The 23,331-nt window shown below is 39.6% G+C and overlaps 2 protein-coding genes across 3 annotated transcripts in view; both read left to right on the forward strand.

The window, feature by feature from the left end:
• Rnf128 (ring finger protein 128) overlaps positions 1 to 8,130 on the forward strand; it is a 105,264-nt gene extending 97,134 nt beyond the window's left edge. For both annotated transcript variants that reach the window (XM_050124023.1, XM_050124022.1), the window contains exon 7: positions 6,713 to 8,130. In XM_050124023.1, coding sequence (XP_049979980.1) covers positions 6,713 to 6,846 — 134 coding nt within the window. In that variant the 3' untranslated portion in view covers positions 6,847 to 8,130. The remainder of the gene's footprint in view (positions 1 to 6,712) is intronic.
• Positions 8,131 to 13,825: 5,695 nt separating this feature from the next.
• The window catches only part of Tbc1d8b (TBC1 domain family member 8B), a 79,005-nt gene continuing 69,499 nt past the window's right edge, over positions 13,826 to 23,331 (forward strand). The window contains exon 1 of the mRNA XM_050124046.1: positions 13,826 to 14,094. Coding sequence (XP_049980003.1) covers positions 13,965 to 14,094 — 130 coding nt within the window. The 5' untranslated portion in view covers positions 13,826 to 13,964. The remainder of the gene's footprint in view (positions 14,095 to 23,331) is intronic.

Here is a 23,331-nt window from a genome sequence, read left to right on the forward strand (position 1 = left end):
AGATAAAAGATAATTTAAATTGTGTTAGATTTTTTATATACAAAATTCCACCCTATTTAATTGTGTTCAGTTCTTGTGGGGGTTGGTTCGGAGGGTGGAGAGGTAGAGAGACTTTACAGATCATTTGACTAGCAAATGAAATAATGGTCCATGTTCCTCCTGCATTCTTTCCTGGATGAATGCTAGTGACGCCCACTTTGAGGCCTTAAGGATTCGTCCCCAGATCCCTAGTTCCCCAGATTCTTCATTCCCTTTTTCCTGTTGATTCAATACACTTTCTCAGATCTGCCCCTTAATTTCTCATCTTTCATAAACAGAGTTTGAGCTCCTTGCTTCTCTATGTCATACTTCCGCTCTTCCTTTCCCAGTCTAATGTCTGCTCCCCCTCTGCAGACATGCCTCGCAGACTCTTTCAGAAGCCTTGATTTCACTTTCAAGTCCGCACCCACAAATTTCTATGGATACATTTAGTGAACTAAATTGTACCATGTAATTTTTATTTCCTCTTAGTGAGGAAGGTGTCTTCTGTTAACCTGTTTCCCATTCAGCACATGCTGCCACCTAAGATATGGAAATTTGTGTTGAATAAATGATCCCTTAGATCACATTCAATTTTGTCTGTGATTGCATCTTGCCGGTTTGGGGATCTGACATGTTTGTCACTGATTACAATGGCCGTTGATTTCTTTTAAGTACCACGAGGGTAACTCAGTGAATACTGAATACTGAATCCACTCACATTTATTTTTTATACACTTTTATACTTCCAATACAAAGTGGGGGGAGAAGTCAAAAAATTGTTTTAATATGACACAAAGGATAACCAGAAGTTATTGCTTTGATACTTGAGACATCAAGCCATTGTTTCCTGAGTAAAGCTAGACTCGAACAAGCATCCTATAGGCAGCCACTCCCTAGGTCAAACCTCCTATTTTAAAATTGAGGAACAGGAATAGGCTTGAATTCTCTCACCTTTGGTCAGGGTGGAGTGGATCCACATCTATGGGCCATCTTTTTTTCCCTATAATTTTATTAAAAAACCTTTTCTTATTTTACATGCCAATATTTCCCACTCCTTCCTCTCCTCCTGCACTCTCCACATTTCCTCCCTTCCCCCCTACCACCCCCCATCCACTCCTCAGAGAGGCTAAGGCTTACCATGGGGAGTCAACAAAGTCTAGCACATTGCTTTGAGGCAGGACCAAGGCCCTCACCCCTACATCTAGGCTGAGCAAAATATCCCTCCATAGGGAATGGGTTCCAAAAAGCCAGAGCAAGCAATAGGAATAAATCCTGGTCTCACTGCCATTGGCCCCACAGTCTGCCCCAGCCACACAACTGTCACCCACATTTAGAGGGACTAGTTTGGTCCTATGCTGGTTCCCTCACTGCCAGGCCAGAGTTGGAAGGCTTCCATTAGCTCAGATAAGCTGTTTCAGTGGGTGTCCCCATCATGGTCTTGACCTCTTTGCTTGTATTCTCACTTCTCCCACTCTTCGACTGGACTTTGGGAACTGAGCCCAGTGCTCCACTGTGGATCTCTCCATCTGATTCTGTCAGTTGGTAGAAGGTTCTACGATGACATTTAAGATAGTCATCAATCTGACTACAGGGTAAGGCCAGTGCAGGCACCCTTTCGACTATTGCTTAGTGACTTAGTTGGGGTCATCCTTGTGGCTTTCTGGAAATTTCTCTACTGCTAGGTTTCTTGCTAGCCCCATAATGGCTCCCTCTATCAAGATAGCTCTTTCCTTGTTCCCTGTCCTTCCCCCATTTGGACCATTCTGTTCCCTCTAGTTCTCCTTCCCCTCCCCTTCTCCCTTCCTCCTCCTTTTCTGCCTTTCCTTCTCCCCCACCCCATGCTCCCAATATTCTCAGGAGATCTTGTCTATTTCCCCTTCCCAGGGTGATTTATATATGTTTCTCTTAGGGTTCTCCTTGTTACTTAGCTTCTCTGGGGTCATGGACTATAGGCTCCTTATCCTTTAGTTTATAGCTAGTATTCAACTATGAGTGGGTACATACCACATTCATCTTTTTGCATCTGGGTTACCTCACTCAGGATGGTTTCTTCTATTTCCATCCATTTGTATGCAAATTTCAAGATGTCATTTTTTTTAACCTCTGAGTAGCACTCCATTGTGCAAATGTACCACATTTTCTTTATCCATTCTTCAGTTGAGGGGCATCTGGGTTGTTTTCAGATTCTGGCTATTACAAATAGTGCTGCTATGAACATAGTTGAACAAATGTCCTTATAGTGTGGTTGAGACTATTTTGAGTATATGCCCAAAAGTGGTATTGCTGGATCTTGCAGTAGGTTGATTTCCAATTTTCTGAGAAATTGCCATACTGATTTCCAGAGTGGTTGCACAAGTTTGCATTCCCACCAGCAATGGAGGAGTGTTCCCTTTACTCCACATCCTCTCCAGCATAGGCTATCATTGATGTTTTGACCTTAGCCATTCTGACTGGTATGAGGTGGTATCTCAAAGTCAGTTGTGGGGGCAGTTGATTTTTATAATTGCAAGTGCAGAATTACTTCATCTATGTAGTACATCATTGGGATCAGTTCTGTTAGAATACAAGTCTTCAAAGTTAATTACCTACCTAATGTCCTAGAGGGCTTGTTGACTCAGTGGGTTTGGAGTAGGGCCTGAAAATGTATATCTATAGCAATTTTTCTGGTGATACTGATACTTCTGGTACAAGGAATATATCCACTAAGGCCCTTGGTTATCAACCATGCTGTATATCAGAATCACATGGAGAGTTTTTTTTCTTTTATTTTTTATTTATTTATTTTTTTAAATATAATTTTTTATTGAAAAAAAAAGATTTCCGCCTCCTCCCCGCCTCCCATTTCCCTCCCCGTCTCCCTTTTCCCCCCTCCTCCCTCTCCTCTCCCCCTCCCCCCACTCCTCTCCCCCTCCCTCTCCAGTCTGAGGGGCAGTCAGGGTTCCCTGCCCTGTGGAAAGTCCAAAGTCCTCCCCGCTCCATCCTGGTCTAGGAAGGTGGACATCCAAACTGGCTAGGCTCCCCCAAAGCCAGAACATGAAGTAGGATCAAAACCCAGTGGCATTGTCCTTGGCTTCTCAGCAGCCCTCATTGTCTGCCATATTCAGAGAGTCCGGATTTATCCCATGCTTTTTCAGTCGCAGTCCAGCTGGCCTTGGTGAGCTCACAATAGATCAGCCCCACTGTCTCCGTGGGTGGGTGCACCCCTCGTGGTCCTGACTTCTCGAATTTTGCATGCAAATGGATGGAAATAGAAAACACTATCCTGAGTGAGGTAACCCAGACCCAAAAAGATGAACATGGGATGTACTCACTCATAATTGGTTTCTAGAGATAAATAAAGGTCAGTGAGTCTATAATTTGATCTCCTAAAGAAGCTAAATAAGAAGGTGATCCCAAAGAAAAACATATAGCTATCCTCCTGATTATGGGAAGTAGACAAGATTGCCGGGCAAAAAATGGGATCTTGGGGGAGGGGGGGAGGGAGGTAAGGGGTGATGGGGAGAGAAAAGTGAGAAGGGGAGGTGGGGGGAACTTGGGAAACGGGATGTTTGGGATAAAGGAAGGTCGGATAGGGGAGCAGGGAAGCACACATCTTAATTAAGGGAGCCATCTTAGGGTTGGCAAGAGATTTGGTGCTCCCAGGTGCCCAGGGCGATGTCCCCAGTTAGTTCCTGGGGCAGCTGAGGACAGAGAACCTGAAATGACCCTATCCTATAGCCATACTGATAAATATCTTGCATATCACCATAGAACCTTCATCTGGAGATGGATGGAGATAGAGACAGAGACCCACACTGGAGCACCGGACTGAGCTCCCAATGTCCCAAGGAGGAGCAGAAGGAGGGAAAATATGAGCAGAGAGTTTTTTTTAAAAAAAATCTGCATATAAAGAGCACTTTAGGGCAATTTAATAAGAATTCATAAGGGATGGGGCCCAATTACATGTAGTTTTAGTTTTAATTTTGAAATAACTTTAGACTGAAAATAAGTTTCAGTAATAGTACCGAGAGTGCTCATCTACCCCTTTCCTAGTTTCTGCAAATATGGATATCTTATATAACCATATACTTGCATAGAGCCTAGAAAATGACCTAATGAAATATTAACTACAGACCTTCCTCAACTTTACCATCGGGCCCACGCATGTCCTTTTTTTCCGCCTCAAAACCTCATGCTTCCTGTACTTGTAAGTCTCCTTGATCTTCAATCTATGACAATTCCTTAGTATTTGCCTTTTATGATGTTGATATTTTTGAAGATTACTTTATGAAATGTTCCTTTATTTAGCCTTGTCTGCTGCTTCATGAAAATTAAATCACTGTCCATTTCTGGTAAGAATGCCAGAGGATGATGCTCTGTGCCTGTCATGAGGCACACGATGTTCTCATTACAAATGATTTGAACTTTGTTCACTTGGTTAAGGGTTCTGGCTGCCAAATTCTTCCCTTTAAAGTTATCATTTTCCATTTGTAATTATTAAATATCTTTTTGATAGATGCTTGGAAACCTTGCAAATATCTCTTTTTTCGTGGCTCCTTTACTGGCCAACTTTAGCAATAATTGATACTTCCTGTTATAATTTATTACTGAACTATTCACCAAATAGTGACGTTCTATTTCTATCATTCTTCCCACGCATTAATTTTCAAATTTAAGGAGGAGCCATTCCCTTTCTATTTTATTCATTTATTGGTAATAAGTGACATCACAGATACTTTTCATTCTTTATTAGTTTCAGGATTTGTCCATTGCTCATAGATTCTTCATATTCTTCATTTCTGTCTTGAGACACTTATTTAAGTTGGGTTCTTTATTCTTTTGACTTCCTTACTTTCTGGTACCATAATATGCTTTCAGTCTCAAGTTGACTTTTTTTTTCTTTAAGGGACCAAGTAGTAAATATTTATGGTTTGAAAACCACATATATTTCTGTTGCATATTCTTTTTGTGTATCTTTCGGGGGAAGGGTTGTTTGTCTTGAAAACATTTTAAAATGTGAAAAGCACTCTTTTTTAATTTTTATTTATTTATTGAAGATTTATGACTCTTCCCCGCCACCGCCTCCCATTTCCCTCCCCCTCCCCCAGTCAAGTCCCCCTCCCTCATTAGCCCAAAGAGCCATCAGAGTTCCCTGCCCTGTGGGAAGTCCAAGGACCACCCACCTCCATCCAGGTCTAGTAAGGTGAGCATCCAAACTGCCTAGGCTCCCACAAAGCCAGTACGTGCAGTAGGATCAAAACCCATTGCCAGTGTTCTAGGGTTCTCAGTAGTCCTCATTGTCCACTATGTTCAGCGAGTCCGGTTTTATCCCAGGGTTTTTCAGACCCAGGCCAGCTGGCCTTGGTGAGTTCCCGATAGAACATCCCCATTGTCTCATAAACAAAGGACATTGAGCCTATAATTAGTGATCCTAGAGAAGCTAAATAAGGAGAACCCAAAGAAAAACATATATGCATCCTCCTGAATATTAACCTTCATCAGGCGATGAAAGGAGACAGAGACAGAGACCCACATTGGAGCACCGACAGAAATCTCAGGTCCAAATCAGGAGCAGAAGGAGAGAGAGCACGAGCAAGGAACTCAGGACCACGAGGGGTGCACCCACACATTGAAAAGCACTCTTAATGTGGCTTTGGCTCCGTGAGTTATAGTTTTCTGACACCTAGGCTAGAATCCAGGTTAATCTTGTACACTCCCTGTCTCAGAATCTGCCATTTCTTCAAGAGGTCTCTTCTTGGAGATTGAGATAGCAAAAGCAAGATTTGGGCATTGGGCACACTCATAGCCACTGGGTGGTTATTCTGATCAATTCTTTCAAAGCACAAGGCTACAATGAACATGTTTCCTCACGAAGCTTTCCTTCTCTTCCTTTCTCTGTTCCTTTTCCTCTGATCTGGAAGACACTGAGTTTTTGCTGCTGGATGTGTGTGATTGTAGCTCCACAGCAATGGCTCATTCTAGACCATCCTACCGGCCTTACTTGGCCATCACATCCTATTAGTGATGGTGGAAGGAGAAGGCTTTCCTTATCCAAGAAATGTTTACTTAACCTTTCAATTCTAGAATAAAGATAGAATACTTTCAGCAACGACTATATAGCCCATTTCTTTTTCTTTAGCCATCTGGCATGAAGTTATTTAGGTGTTTTTTCATCCCCACCTTTCTTCTTTAAGGATGATTATATATTGTATTTACTATACAGTTAGGTTAAATAGCACAAGTGGTAGTAATGTGCGGCCAGGTTTAAGAACTGTTATATTTAGGAAAGAAAAAAAAGTAAAATATGTAACTTTTGTCGTTAATGAGACTATAATCCAGGTAAAAGTAAACACATGTACATGAATCAAATATAGGAACCATAAATCAATAGGGCCATAGTTGCCTTATGTGAAACAATATAAATTATGATTTTTTTGTTTTTTGGAGATAGGATTTTATGCTGTAGCTTAGGTCAGCCTGAAGTTTACTGTGTAATTCAGGCTAGCTTTGAAAGCACAAGAATGCTATGAATATAGGCGGGCACCCCACACTGGATATGGAAAAGGCCACATGGTATTAAGGAACAGAAAGCGCTATAATCATCAGAGTATAATGACCTTGAATGAGGAAGCCCTCTTAGATGTGATGCAGAATTCTGTCTTGAAAGGAGAGACGAATGGAATCATCCTACATTTTCCCCTTCTGTTTTCAGATGAAAATCTACAGCTGGTAAACCATGAAGCAAGTGCTGTGGTCGTGGATGTTGTTCCTCACGTTGACAACCCAACCTTTGAAGAAGATGAAAGCCCCAATCAAGAGACTGCTGTTCGCGAAATTAAATCATAAAATCTGTGTCAATAGAAACTTGAACCGTTAGTAATAACAGGACTGCCAATCAGGACCTAGTTTACTATTAATGAACTGGGTAAACGTAATAAAGAAGAGTGAAAGTGCTGAGATGACTAATATTATACTATAGTTAAATGGCTTAGCATATTTAACCTAGTAACTTTTCCACAAACTCATTATAATGTTTTTCATAGTCAAGTTTCCTCTTGATGATAGTGATAACAACATTTTTAAACATTCAGAACTGTCTACAAGTAGTCAGATTTTTCATGTATAACAACTTTCTTATAAAAATATGTTGCTTTCAATATGTGGAGTAGCTGTGATCGCTTTTATTTTGTAATAGTATCATAATGAAACACTGCTATTACTTTAGCTTGGGCTATTTGTGTCAGGGTTTGTCTCCAGGTGTTTATATTGATCTGGAATTGTAAAAAGCATTGCAAACTTAGGCTAGTGCTTCATGAAATGTCGATTTAAAATACATTACGTTGATAGAACAAGATTAAAGCAAAATGCTCATTTTAACCTTTTCATTTTTAATTAAGCTATGTATGTATTTCATGTGAGTGTGAGCATAGTTTGTCAGAAAATATGAACTGAATTGGTGGATCGGTATATCAGTGACACCACACAAGATTATAGACACAAAAAAGTTTCTTACAAAATTATTGTAAACTATTTCTCAAACTTGAAATTTTCAAAAGCACAGAATAGAAACTACTCTAAGATGTGAAAATAGTAATAGTAGAATAAATCACAGAAAATTGGTAATAGGCTACTCTGCAGAATTAATCTACAGAAAATGTTCTGTAAGATTTGTCTGTAGAAAGTATTTTCCAAACACTGTTGACATTGAAAATTAAGTTTACATTTGGCCTAACAGGCTCTAATTATATTAAATTTAAATCCTGTCCATATATCTATAATTTTGTGAATGCATTTTGTTGGTGTTTGAAAAAGAATCAAGGGAAGGGGGGATTTCCAGGTGCCTTAATATAAAGTTTGAAGCTTCAACCACCAAAGTTAAATAGAGCTGTTTAAAAATGCACTTTATTTCTATTTCGTGTGGCTTGTCCATTAGTTTTGTTCCCAGTGAGTTCAAATTCCAGCAGAATTTAGACAGAGATAGAACAGACATGTATTTTTGTTTGCTGACTATATAATGGATGAAACCATTGCATTCTTGTACACTGATTTGAAAATGCTGTAAATATGCTTCGATTTGTACTGATTCTCTTTAAATATGAAATGTAAATAAAATATTCCCATGAAAGAGTGCATCTGATGTTCACTTTAGCTGTCATATACTCACTTTTGTGTATAATACACTTAGTTTTGAGAGGAAAGAATTGTTGGATGTAAACGGTCATTGATATATTTGATCAGTACAGACTAAATCTCTAGTGTGATCTTTACATGTGACCTCATGCAAAAAAGGGAAGAGATGCCATTATGCTCTGAACAAACTGTGAAGTAGTTTTAGTTGTCAACAAAGAAAATAATAAAGCTTATCTGTAATAAAATACAAGGTTAAAATATCTTGATGTTAACCTGTATTTGTGCCATTTATGACATGAGGGTTGTTTCAGTATTTTAAAGCTTTCTTTCATTTTTTTTCTTTAGACTGTATGACTGATAGGATGTTGTTAATGAATCAGAATATATCTTATCTTTTGTAAAGCATTTTAAGAATCCACAGATACTTGGATCACTACAGGACCATGGTTATCAAAATCAGTGTACACATTTTATGTGACAACATGCCTGCAATCTGAGTATTCTCTATAGTTTTAAAGGGTTTAAGTTTTGTGGGGGTCATTTTGATTTGTTCCATCTCAGGCTTAAAACAACCCATATCAAAGTTGGATAAGACGAGCCAACAGAAAAAGAAAGAGCCCCAAGAGCAGACACAAGAATCAGAGACCCACTCGTTCAGACATTTAGGAGTCTCACAAAAGTACTAAACTGAAAGCTACAGTACATATTCAGAGGACCTGGTGCAGACCTGTGCAGGCCCTGTACATGCTGCTTCAGTGAAAAAGATATTTTTAACTTAGAGAGAAATTATTTGTGTATGTATCTGTGTAGGCGGAGTTTTTCTGACTCCCAAATAACCACACAGATAATTATACATGCTTGACCGATAGCCCAGACTAGCTCTTACAGTTTAAATGAACCCATTTCTATTCATCTATGTGCTGCCCCGGGGCTTGTGGCTTTTACCTCTCCTGCATGTCCTCCTTCCTTTCTATCTGGATGCACTCCTCTAACTCTGCCCTCCTTCTTCCCAGCATTCTCTCTGCCCTGAAAATCCTGCCTAGCCATCAGCCAATCAGCTTTTTATTAATGAGAGCAATACATATTTACAGTGTAAAGGGTTGTTCCACAGCATGTCTGTGTGAGGGCTTACATATGTATGGTGAGGCATGGCACAGTATAGTGGCCAGAAAAGGTTGTTAGACCACCCAGAGCTGGTGCTTCATGTTTTTGGGGAATGGATGAACAGCTTGTTAACATAGGTACTGGGATTTGAACTCAGACCCTTATTGCGTTATCCCAGAACATATCCTCATGCCAAGAATAAATTCCTGTTCCTATTTCCAGCTTACGCATTTCACCAGTCTGTTTTCTGTCTTTATAGATTTACCTATTTTAGACAGCACACAAACAGAATTGTACAATAAAGGCTTTGTTGCTAGATTCCCCTTAGAATAATATGTTCAAGCGTCACCCATATTATAGTGTATACATCCAATATTTCATACCTTTCCATTGTTGAGTATATGCCATCATATGAGAATCTGACATTTGTTTGTCCAGTTATTAGTTATTGAATCCTTGGGGTGTTGCACCATTTTAGTCATTATGGATAGAACTACCATGTACATTCACATATAAATCATTCTCTAGATGTAACTTCGGGAGGAATTCCTCAAAGAGAGGAATCCTATGACTTCTTGATACTACCATTTGATATACTTTAGCTTAAACTTCGGACTTTATATTATGCATTCACATGATATCACAACATAGGCTAATTCTTTTAACTGTAGATAATATTTGCACAATGAGCTGCAAACATAAGAAATAGGGGAGTCTGAGTATGAGTTTAGTGGTATTTGAGTTGTTCCATGTTAGGAATATACATTTACCCCACACCCAATCAGAAATACTAAAAACATTTATAGAGACAACGGGAATGGTAGGAACATTCCTTATCTCCTTCATACATTCATCCTTGTTTATTTGTAAAATATTTCGCTAAAGAATTACCAACCCAGACTGTAAAATTTCTCGTTATTTTTTTGCTTACTTTTCTTTGGAGTTAATTTTTATAGTATAAGCACAACAACTAACAATTAATACACTACATGAGAATAAAAGAAATTAATGATTGTGGTGGTCACTTTGACCTGCAGAAATAGCTTCTACCAACAAAGCTACTTCAGTAAAAAAGTTTGGGAAGTACTAACCAGTAGTCCTCAACTTTCAGTGTTATGTGCCATGGTGTGTGCATGTTCATGTGTGTGTATTGTGTGCATTGTATGTGCATAAAGGAATGCACAAAAGCTAGAGAAGACATCAGGTGCCCTGCTCTGTCACTCTTTGGTTTAGTCCCTTGACACAGGTCTGTCATTGAACCCAGAGCTAGGGTGGCAGTCACCCTGTCTCTGTCCCTGACCCCAGCACTGTGTTTATACGAGTGGATAGATGCTCTAGGCTTTTTATTCAGGTCCTCTTGATTAACACAGTAAGCACTTACCACTGAGCAATCTCTCTAGTCCTCACATTTTTTTTAACATGCAAAAAGTTTCATAAATGGGAAGCACTCATGGGTATAGTTCTTGGTGTTTAAAAGCATAGAAATGTTTATGGCTGATTAACAGCAAGTTCCCTTTTTAGCTGTAACTCCAACTGATATCCCAGTTTTGAACCATTGTCCCAGAAAACCTTAATGAGCAGGTACTAACAGAACCTTTTTTTAAAGGAGCAATATTGCCACCTTATGTTGAAAGGGCTTACACGGTTAATGAATGATGCCTACGTGGGGTTTACGTCAAGCATGATTAATGGGCACCAGATTGGAGTAGTTTGATTTTCAAATAACCATTCACCTTAAATCAATGCATCCACAGCTTTATTGTCCCACAAGCTTCCAGGGAACCTTGGTCAAATATACATTCTAGTTATGCAGGTCAAGTGTAAGGCGGGAAGGTCTGAGTTTCTAGCTCCCAGGTGACCAGATGACACTGGTCTGGGATCCACACTTGGAGAAACAACACTTTAAATGACTGTCCCCTAAGACAAATATTCACACTTTGAATCTTATTGTGCCCAAATCTGCTATAGACTAAAACTCTATAAACAGAGCTCATGTCACTTCAGATTAGCCCAGAAACTAAGTGACAGCGGAAGCCTTTCCCTAGCACCGTTGCTGGAACTGGTTTTGGGCGTTTCTTCCCTCATACATTTTCTCATAGGTATTTGAGGCCACTATTTAGACGAGCCAGTGACCCAGAAGACTGACCTCTGGATAATATACCCTCATGCCGTGCTATTAGGTGGGTTAATATATAGCTCAGAAAATAAAAATGAAAGCAAACAAATGAATTGGGATGCTTTTAAAGTTGTATAGTAATAACACGATGTGGAGTCACTCTAAACCACAGAAGAACAAGACAGATTTTTAAAAATATTGTGCAGAGAAACACAGAGAGAGAGACGCAAATGGAGGTGGGACGAAAGGTAGAGAAAGAAACCTAAGCTTGGGCTGGAGAAATGGCTCAGCCGTTAAAGGCTAGGCTCACAACCAAAAATATAAGAAACCTAAGCTTATTCCAAAGTTTTCAGCTTAACATCTTGGTAAACAGTAGTGTTTCAAACTATGAGAGTATTAGACTGGGGGAATTTGGAGAAGTGAGTTTAGCATCTGGATACATTGCTTTTGTATCTACGGACCATACTCATAGACAATATAGTGTTTTGGTCTATAGTCATAAATACAGGCTCAGATCCCAACTCTGCCATTTGTTTAGATGTGAGGACTCAGGAAACTAACAATTTCTCTGAAACTGCACTTATAAACAAGAAAAAGCATAGGGTTATTTTAAAACATGGCATACTGTACATTAAGTGCCAGGACAATACTAGCAGGGATAGTCGAGATCGTTTGTAATCCTAAAGTAATTTACAGTAACACACACAACTGAACAGCAAATAGAACCCCGTTCTATTCTTAATGTTCTTTTAGAGAAACACTTATTTGCAAAGACTTGAAGTAGATTATGATCAAGAAAAATTTTTACATGATATACATAATTTAACTTGAAAACTGTTTAGTTTACATAATCAGCGAAATGTTTGTTTACAAAAGCCAAAAGGGTTCTAAATTCTCTGCTCTGAGATGTAAAGGGCCTGATCTTATAGCGGAGCTTCTGAGTGGCCCTGCTTGGGTTCAGAGTAGGATAAAGGAGCCATCCATTCTGATGCTCCTTGCCATAACTATAACCATAAGGGTACTGACTGACAATCGAAATTAAAAGGGGGGGCGGAACTGTGCAAATGAAGGAAGACAAGAGGTGTCTACATTTGCTGCATGTATTGCTCTTTCACTGTGAAGAGAGTGAGAAATGGTGTACTTAATACACCTCAAGCTTGGATGACTTTGCACTAGGAAACACATCATATCCAGGCTCTAGGAGGGTTGCCTCCTCCTCTGAAGAGAGCTGCTCCACTACCTATTGCCTTTTGGATTGTCCTGTTTTGGGGGCTGGTTTTGTTGTGGTCCTTGTTGTTTAGAGGGTTTTGCTGTTGTTTGTCATCCACAAGAACTTTCTGTGACAGCCAGCATCTCCGAAGATTTAACCTGAACACACTCCTTCAAGGCAAAGAGTTCAGTAGTTGCAGGACTCCTAGTATGAGTGTGTCCCACCCCATAGTTTTGGCCACATGGCCATATATCTTCATTTTGGATACTTTGTCAACTTGTCTGATCCTTTATCGGAATTCTTTCTGTAAGCCTGTTTTACTCTCAGTCTATTCTTTAGCTCCAGGGATTGAGTTAGCTTGACAAATAAAAACAGCCCTCAAATAATTCCTCCCAGAAGACCTCTTTCATCTTAGCATGTAAGTAGCTGTGCAACATTGCCAAGATACCAAGAAATGAAGGCTGCCCTACAAGGAATTTTGTTTTTCTTTAAGCAGTGTAAGAAAAGAAAATACCCTCATAAGTAGTTTGAATACCTAAAATGTTAGATTTTGCATCGTTTATACTAGTAAATAAACAGAGGCGGCATGGGGTAAGGGAGAGTTGCAAGGTGTGAAAACAGTATGTGGTTTCGGAGTTTTCTAATTTTCCATTATGAGCGAAAAGAACTTAATTTAGGCAAGAATTTTGAACAATGAATCTTATTACCAACTGTGAGACCTTGGATAAGTCACTTCACTTTCTAGCGCTTTCCATTTATTAGCGAGCGCAGTGGAGGATCTACTTGTAAAGACTTCAGGGAGAGTTACCTGAGAAATCACCTGCTACCGAGTTGGCGCTGATTAAACGCAAGTTGCGGCAGGCTATTGCTTCCTGGATGGGACATTACTCAAAAATGCCGGAAACTTTGTTTTCAACAAATTAGTCCTCTCACTATAAAACAACTAGAAGCATTGCTATCATACCCTGGGTTAGCCTATTTGGAGCAAAAACGTCTTTAACTTTACACTACAGGCAAAACTCACTTAACTGGTGGCGGGACCGCTTCGAAGGCGTCCCCCACCCACCCAACTCTTACTCCAATGCATTGCGGGAAATGTAGTCTCGAGCTAAAATCGAAAGGGTGCAGGAAAACGGGTATAAAACTACAACTCCCAAGAGGAGACGAAGCGGGACTATTTCCCAGTCTGGCGGTTGCTCCGTGGGAGGGAGTTGGCACTCTCTCTGCCTACGTGGGAGGGAAGGCAGGGTTGGGGGGGGGGGGAGAGAGGCAAACCTCCCGAGGCGCCGCCGCCAAAGGCAGATTTGGTGGGAGGAGAAGTAGAGGGGTGAAGACAGGCTGGGAGGGGAGAGGTAAGGAGGACAAATAGGTCGCCGCTCCTGAGGCGGCACAAAGTTCTTCGAGATGTGGCTGAAGCCCGAGGAAGTGCTGTTGAAAAATGCGCTGAAGCTGTGGCTGATGGAAAGATCCAACGAGTACTTTGTCCTGCAAAGGCGTCGAGGCTACGGGGAAGAAGGCGGAGGGGGACTTACAGGTAAGTGGCGGCCAGCAGTTGCGGCCGGCTACACCTGAGTTAGACTGTGCCCACGGTCACTTAAAAGGTGGTGAGGCGAACCACCCGCGTTGCCGCCCGCCGTCTTGTCCTAAACCCGCGGCAACGGACCGGGGACTCTGCTCCCGCTACCACCTTTCTGCCGCTACCACAGAGTCCCGACTGTACTGCCCTGGACTAACAGTTGTTCTTTGGGTCGGACCGGGGATGGGGGACAGCTAAGGAGGAATCCAGTACCTGGGGGGAGGTTGCTCCCCATGGGGGAGGGGGCTGGCGGCTAGTGTCAGCTAGCTTGACTAGTCCCTTTAAGACCAGCTGTGGGAGCGTGTTCGCGATTGTGAGCTTAACTTTTTTCAAAACATACACAAATAATCACCACCCTGGGGAGTGAGTGCCCGGGGTGGTGGTGGGGCGGGGTGGCATTGTGAGGACGTGGGAATCTTAAGGAGAATGAAATTCCCCAACTGAGAGAGCGGCTTCAAGTGAGATTTGGGTCAGGGCGTGGGGATGCTTGATGCTGGGGAAGTGGAGTAAACCCTTAGAATTACTCACCTCTCCCAATTTTGCATCTTTTGATATATATCTTCAAATTTTCAGTCCTTGGTACTTCTGTTTCTGTTAAGCACACGTTTCTCTCCAGTGAGTTTGGCACTGCCTCTTCTTTCAAAGATGTGTAAATCAAACCAATTAAACAGAAGGAAGTTCCTTCCTAACCCATCCTCCCACAGTTCTTAATTTTAAAAATTTAAAACGGGTCCATGTCTGAAGAATCCAAAGAAGGCTATTTTGAGATCCTTAGTCTTGGGCAGAGGCTTTCAAACTTTTGGTCGTTGGGGAGGCAGAAGCTGTTTTCATGCTAATTCCTGGCTTGGTGTTAGGACCTTGAAGTGGTCGACCAGGTTTAATTTGGGGAAGGTGATGGACGTAGAGGAAAGAAACAAAAATCTGAAAACCTACATTTTGAGCCTCTCAGTTTTTACCTGTTGGATGACATTTGTCAAATTCTTTCATATATGCAACCTTAAAGCACTATTGTATGCTACTCTAACGTTTGGCAATTATAATTCTGTTCTCAGCCTGTAAAATGCTTGATTAAGGGAGGAAGGTGGAAGTAGAGGAGAAAGATCAGCTAGTTTACTAGAAAATTATAATGAGAACCAAATGACTGAGGCTTGAATGAAGAAGATTCTTGGTTTAAGTGGCATTGATTTCCCTCTTCAGTTAAAAACAAATACCATTGCATGGCTGGGACAGACTGCAGGGCCACTGGCAGTGGCACCAGGATTTATCCTATTGCTTGTACTGGCTTCTGGGGAATTACTCTCTTTGCAGGGATACCTTGCTCAGCCTAGATATAGTAGGGAGGTCTTGGACCTTCCCCAAAGCAATGTGCCTTACCCTCTCTGAGGAGTGGATGGGGGGCTGGGGTGGGAGGGTGTGTAGAGGAAAGGGGAGGAGGGGAGGGAGTGGGAACTGGGATTGGTATATGTGAAATGAAAAAAAGATAGTATGTTTTTTTTTAAAACAAAAAGAATAAAAATATAAAAAATACTGGTACCAACTTTATGGAGATAAGAGTATAAAATGGAGGATGATGGTCACAAAGATATATTTATGTTAAGGCAAGCCTCCCCTAATGTGGATATAATTCATATGTCCAATGAGATATATAACTTTATAAGTAACATTCATCTTATCCAACTTCTAAAAAGGGCCTCCAGGCAGTATGTGAACAAAATTTGCCCTAATAAACCCAGCATCTAACTTTTTTATCTTTCAAAATTACAATTTATTTTACAGAAAAGTTTTCATTTAAATGGCAATTTCATTTAAATGAGAATTCCTTATGGCAGGTCAATTATAATTGGATTTTTTTCTCTCTATCCTCATATTACTTCCCCATTTGCTAGAAAGCAAGGAAATTTGTCTGAAGAAGTAAAAGATTTCTATCAATCGTGTATGTATGTAGTGACTTATGGCGCATTTGTTTCCGCATGATTGTTGTACCTGTGAAACTGCAAGATACCTGAAATACCCAAAGTCATGGAAATTAAACAGAAGGCCTCCAAAAGGAACAAAGAGCTATTTTTAAAGCATGCTTTGTTTCCTTTTGGTCCACAACAAAAATGTGTCTGATTTTCATGGCTGCTTAACTACTGTCTTCTTAGTTGAAATTATGAAGCCAAGAACTTTGCTGGGCTGTGCTCGTTTGCATGCGCTTTCAGCAGAGCATGAGTATAGACTGGCATGAACTCGCCTTTGTCCATCTTATTTCCCATATTATGTGTTGTGTTCTCTGCTACCCCTTTATACAACTGCTTTCCAGGGTTTTTTTAAAATATTTATTTATTATTTATTATGTATACAATAGTCTATCTGTGTGTATGCTGAAGGCCAGAAGAGGGCACCAGACCTTATTACAGATGGTTGTGAGCCACCATGTGGTTGTTGGGAATTGAACTCAGGACCTTTGGAAGAGCAGGCAATGCTCTTAACCACTGAGCCATCTCTCCAGCCCTACTTTCCAGGTTTTATAGAATGCAGAAATGATAATGCTCACCAAGAAATGTTCCTTATTGTATTTTAAGATTTGTTTTCGCCAGGCAGTGGTGGCACACGCTTTTAATCCCAGCACACAGGAGGCACAGACAAGTGGATCTCTGGGAGTTCGAGGCCAGCCTGGGCTACAGAGTGAGTTCCAGGACAACTAGGGCCATACAGAGAAACCCTCTCTTAAAAGACCAAAAAAAGTTCTGTTTTCTTTGATATGTGCTAACTGACAGTAACCACCCAGTAATATAATGTCTTGAGTATGGATTTGGGGAAGTGAGTTGGCTTCATTTTGGGGGAGAGGTCTAATTAGATAGCTCAGGCCAGCTTCAAACTCACTGTTGTCCTTCCTCAACCTCCCACCTGCTGGTATGATAGACATACCACCCACACACCAAGCCTCGTGGACTCACCTTTCTTCCATAATGATGGTTCTATCAAGAGAATTTTGACATTAGAATCACAAGATCCCTTTTCTAAATTTTTTAGAGACTTAGTGGACATCTGGTAGATAAGTAACCATTTGTCAAACTTTGTTCTCCTTAATTATCCTGGTCACAGCAGAATGGAATTTTTTTCTTTGAAATTTTTGTTATATCTAAAGTGATGGTGGTGATAGTGATGGTGGTGGTTGCTGTTTTTCATTAATTTAAAGAATATTTTATTCTGGATTTCTCTAGTTGCCTCACATTCTGAATTCTTGCCTTCTCATGGTTGATAAAGGTAAAGACTTCACTATTGAAGCTAAATTTAGAACCTTGCTTTATATAATTAAAATAATATGTGCATATTTGGCTTATTAAGCACAAATCAGCAATTTTCTCTGCTTGGCGCATGAGAGGCCCTACAAAGACTGCATCCTGTTAAGTACTCTACTGAATGAGGCTCAGGAAGACCTGCCAATCAGGAAGTCTTAGGTAGTTTGCCGACACTATTTTCCTCTTTAATTTTTCATACCTGACTAGTGGTAAGCAGGTTCTTAGACATTAGATTCATAATTTCCATCAGCAGACTTTTTTATTCCATGTAGAGCAAAACTAGATAATATACATTAAAACAAAAGATTTTAAAATATTCTCTTTCCTTATCACTTTTTTATCTTGGCACTGTCCCTTTGAAATTAAAGCATCTGTATAAACTAGAACATGGTTAAATTTGAAGTAAGCATTTTATTTTAGAATATTTGAAGTAAGTTCTTCATTTTATATTTAGACTTTATAAATCACTGTGGAAGATTTACTCTAAACACATATATAATAAGCAGAATTTATAACCGTTTAATGATCATGTCACAGAAACCCTAAGTTTTTCTTTTTTTTAAACCTTCAACTCAAGAGTCCAGCTCTGAAAATGTTCGTTCATATTGCATATGTATTAGCAAAATACTGTGGCATTTCATGCTCACAAAGGAATCATCTAATAAAATGTTTGGTACCCAAAGGGTAAACATGTGATTTTTATGATAGGAAAATCCTGCTCCCCATACATATACAACTCATGCTAAGGGAAAATTATCATATTGGCTTATTAAAAAGAAAATACCACAAGGCAAACACTAAGAAGGGACAATCACATTTTGTGCCCATGCCCCAATCCTTGGAGCATCTGATCCTGGTAAAATCAAGTAAAAATTATCTTTAAAGATCTCCTGGGAGTTAGAGATGGGTCAATGGTTAAGAGCAGTGACTGCTCCTCCAGAGGACCAGGTTCAATTCCCAGCACCCACATGGTGGCTTATAATTGACTATAAGTCCAGTTCCAGGAGATCCAATATCCTCCTTTGACCTCCACAGACACCAGACATGTATGTGGTGCACAGATTACATACAGGCAAAACACTAATACAACAGAGATAAGTAAATTAAAAAAATCTTGGAGCAAGAAAAAGGACCTTTATAGGTTTTGAGAACTAAAATGGTCAGTGTTAATCAATTTTCTAGTTTTTAAAAGTAAACTAAAATTACTTTTATATTTGACATATGAATCTATATATCTCCCCAAAACCCTTTGCACATGATCTGAATAATTATGACTTTGGTTTCATGGCCCTAAGGTGCACAGGAGCAAACATTCCAATCTGTGCCACAAAGGAAGGAGCCCCAGGGGCAGATCAGGGAAGGAAAATAGTGAGACACATATCAACCAATACCTAAAAAGCATGAAGCTTATAGATCGGCAGTCAATAATCTTACTTCCCTCAGGAAAAAAAAAATGACCAAACTGGCCATCTTTATTTTTCAAAACTTCAACCTGGCCTTTCATATTTAAATACATTATATATAGCTTTGGGAGATAAAAATATATAGATATAACACACATGTCACACAATACACGGTGTGGTGTGGTGGTGGTGGCGGCGGCGGCCGTGGTGGTGGTGGTGGTGTGTGTGTCTTTAGAGGTATTAAGATGTTCCAGGCAAGCAGGTGAGCACGGTGGGAAAGATTCCTCCTCTCTGGATGTTACATTATGGGATTTTTGCCAGCATTCACATTGTGCAAATGCACCCATCTTCATTAGAAGATTCAAAGACCGCACTGACTTTATTAAGCCTGTTTCTTTTACCTTCTTTGGTCCTTTAATATGTATTTGGTTTCTTTACAGATGTAATTTTTTTTTTTACAAATAAAGGCTTAGCATATTCATCTGTGAAATGAAGATAACGTCTTCTCTATCTCAGGTCACTATCGTGTTGGTCAAATGGGTTTTGAAATCTGTAACAGTCATTTCATATTAAATGTTACTTTAGGTCCTGAAAAACCAAAGAAGTCAGTCTCAGTCCTGTCTCCCTCTCTCTTCTTCTCCCTCTGTCTCTCTCCCTGTCTCCCCACTATTTTTCCCACTAATTTTCTCATGTTGTATATAGAAATTGATCTGAAGTAATAATATCAAATATGTCAAACATAATGAGACTGCAAGAGCCAAATACTGATATTCACTGGAGAATGGTATACTGATTGTGCCTCTGTTGTTTGTAATCAGAATAATGTAGAATTAGAATAACTTATCAAGACCAAATTCCCTTTGATCTGTGATTGCCCTAAACCTAGACATTCTCAAATAATACTTTAATAGATCTAAGCATCACTTGTAACGCTGAGTGGTATTGAAAAATACACATGATTTTGGTTTACCCTACTAGTATTTTTTAAAGCATAATTCTTGAAGAATGATCCAATGCCGCCTTCTGGCCTCCATAGGTACCACATACTCATGAGGTACACAGGCATGCATGCAGGTAAAACCCCCATGAACATAAATTTTTTTACAAAAAAAAAAAATCAGCTCTTGATTTTTAGAAGGCTCTTAGTAAATGATTGTTTAGTGAATGCATTATATACTATCACATTTAGTATTTTCTATTACCTTTTGTGCTTGCATAGCAGAGGCAAAAAGATGAAAATAGGGAACATTTCCTAACAGAAAAGCAACACAAAACCCATAGCACCACTATTCCAGCAGTGTAGCAGACAGCAAATGCTTTTCCTATGGGTATAAAGTCAGCTGAAAATAAGGAATAGCAGTTTAGCTGGCGAAAGCTCATGCATGCCTGTGTACCTCATGAGTATGTGGTCCCTATGGAGGCCAGAAGGCGGCATTGCTTCCCACGGAACTAGAGTTACAGCTGAGAGCCTTCAGGTGAATGCTGGAAATCAAACTCAAGTCTTCCGGAAGAGTGGCCAGTGCTCTTAACCACAGACTTATCTCTCCAGCCCCCAAGAACTGTTCTTAAGTGCTGAAGATAAAACAATAAGTAAAGCAAAATTCTTTTGTTCATGGGGTCTCATTCCAGCTGAGAGCAGCCAATAGCAGCCGATAGCCAAATCCTGTGTGCTATGACTGGAAGGGATCAGCAATATGAAGACTAAAGGGAGATATCATGACAAACAAGAACGATTTTAGAAATTGGCCTATGAGCAAAGACTGGAGGGACTGAGAGAATATGAGCCGATCATGTGTTTGGGAACAGGATAAATTGAAATAATTTTACTGTAACCAGATACAAAGAAATGGGGTGGTAGCTAGTCATTGTTGTAGATTTGGGTTAATAGAATAGTCATGGTTCCTACAAAGTTTGAAGACTTTTAAAACAGTTGATAAACAAATAAATATATTGTTACTGAGATAGTCAATAGCTCAATTTGTTGACTTATTTCGTCTATGAACAAAGACGTAATAAAAACCTCCAATGCAGTTTTCTATACCCAGCTCTGATATAATTTATGATTAGCAGGGGTGCTGTTAAATGAAACAAAGTTTTCCTAAAATCAGTGATTAATAACAATGGCTGAGATATTTGTGGCAGAATTCCAGTGTGGCATCTGTGAAGCTTTTTGCCAAAATCCAATTTGGATCATTTTTTAATTTAATCATCTGTCTATAAGCACTATCAATATCTGGGAGGCAGTTTGCTAGGGAGAAATGAGTTTTAAATAGTAAGGTTTATTAACAAGGATGCTAAGAAGCATCCTATTTTCCTATATTTTAATGTTGAGCCCACTAGGCTTAATTAACAAAATAGCTACTCTTTAATCCCCCAGAAGACATTATAAACTTCCGTGTATGACAGTAGTTGCTTCCACAAAACAGTTCTAAGCCATAACTGGGAATGGTGCCATACACTTATAATCCTATCACTTTGAGACCGAGACAGGAGAATTCGTGATTTTTGAGACCATTCTGGGCTGTTTGGTGAGATCCTGCCTCAACAAAAAGGTTTTTTTTTTTTTTGTAAATTGTTCAATAAGTAAAGATTTCAGTTTGAGAAAGAACTGTGTGTGCGTGTAAAAACTTCTAGTTTTCAAGTATATGTCTTTTAAAATGTTCAAGGATGAAAAACACAACCTAAAAATTATTTTTATTAACCGCTTTCTGAAGCTCTTAGTGTAAAATTGGCAGCGTTCAAAATGCCATGTGGCTATTGGGTTAGTCTAAAATAAGCACTCACAGTTCTGTTTGCAGGGCTTAGGTCTGGTAGCACAATAGTAGAATCAGGAAAATGTACCACCTCTGTTGTATTTGAATATATTTTTTACTAAGTGCAATGCCAGTTTACTAATTAGTTTTCTCATTAACTTTGAATGAGATTGACATTATAAAAAATTCAGTAAAGGTGTACTGGCCAGACTTTGTAAGCATGGCAGCTTACAATTAAAGAATCAGCTGTAAGGTTACAGCAGTTATTACTGCGGACAAAATTTCTAACCAGGCATTTTACAAAGACTAGAGATGAATCTTATTTGTAATTAGAAAGTTCATTTACATCACTCTTTTGCAGCTAGAGCAGTGATGTCTTAAACAGTGCCCTCAATCTACTTTATAAACATTTGTTTGTGTGTTTGTCTACTAAGCTAGCACATTGGTAATGAACACATCAAAGTTTGCTTTCTGTTGCTGTGATAAAACACTCTGACCAAAACCAACTTGGGGAGGAAGGGTTTATGTCATCTAATAGTTTACAGTCCATCATCTGGGCAGGCCAAGGCAAGAACCCAAGGCAGGGGCTTGAAGCAGAAACCAGGGAGAAACACTGCTTACTGGCTTGCTCCCAGACCTTTACCTTTCTTAGAATAGCCCAGGCCAACATTCCTAGGGTTGGCACTTCCCACAGTGGGCTGAGTGCTCCTACATCATAAGCAATCAAGAAAATGCCCCCAGATGTTCCTGCAGGCTAATGTGATGGAGTCAGTTCCTCAGTAGCTGTTCCTCCTTTCTAAGCGTATCGAGTTGACAGCCAGTATTAGCCATCACAAGCACGATCTTTAACTTGTAGCTGTGTCAATGGCCTTTTCTTTAACATCCAACCCTTTATAATTCCTAGTTTGCCACCTATAATTGGAAGGGGCAATTAATGCTATTGGTCTGTGTACTTTTTATTAGATTTTATTTGTTTACTGTGGTGTGTGTGTGTGTGTGTGTGTGTGTGTGTGTACGTGCGAACAATAGAACAACTGAGAGTCAGTTCTCTCCTTCAACATCTATGTCTCAGGGATCAAACTCAGAGAGTCAGGTTGGGCAGCAAGTACATTAACTCACTGAGCCATCTTGCCAGCTGAGCTCTGTGCTCTTAACACTGGATCCTGTTACATTTGACTGAGGAACATTTAAAAGCAACTAAATGATATTGGTATATTTGTGGAGAAATTAATGTCTTGGATTTAATTTAAAATATTTCTGGAGGGAACAATAAATAAAAGTTGATAATTATTGAAACTAGATTATGGATACATAGAAGTTCTGCTATATTTTATTTAGTGTTTGAAAATTTTGTAATACATAGTAAAAAAACAGAATAATAACATCCTTATAAAAAGATCAATTAAATCATAATCCCTGAGCTTCAGTGCTTTCAAAACTTAAGTTGTAAAACTCTTCTAAATGACTCAGATTTGTAGTTTGAGTTGAGAATCATTATCATGAGAGATAAAAACAATCAAGATTCAGAAGGATCTGAACAATTTGAAGTGCTCTAAAGCAGTGATTATATAACCAATCAAACTGCAGAGTATGCAGCCCAGTCCCAACTGGTATATCTATAACACAACTGCTGCACCTAAGGTCAGGGGTCATTGCAGAAGAGGATGAAAATATTGTAAAAGCACTAGGGATAAGGAGTTTGTGTCTCCTAGAAATGTAGGAAGCTACACCTGGGAAGTCTCAGCGAGAAGACTA

Source organism: Alexandromys fortis, unplaced genomic scaffold (genome assembly GCF_014885135.2).
Source record: "Alexandromys fortis isolate MF-2015 unplaced genomic scaffold, M_Fortis_MF-2015_v1.1 scaffold_195, whole genome shotgun sequence".
NCBI classification, from domain to species: Eukaryota; Metazoa; Chordata; class Mammalia; order Rodentia; family Cricetidae; genus Alexandromys; species Alexandromys fortis.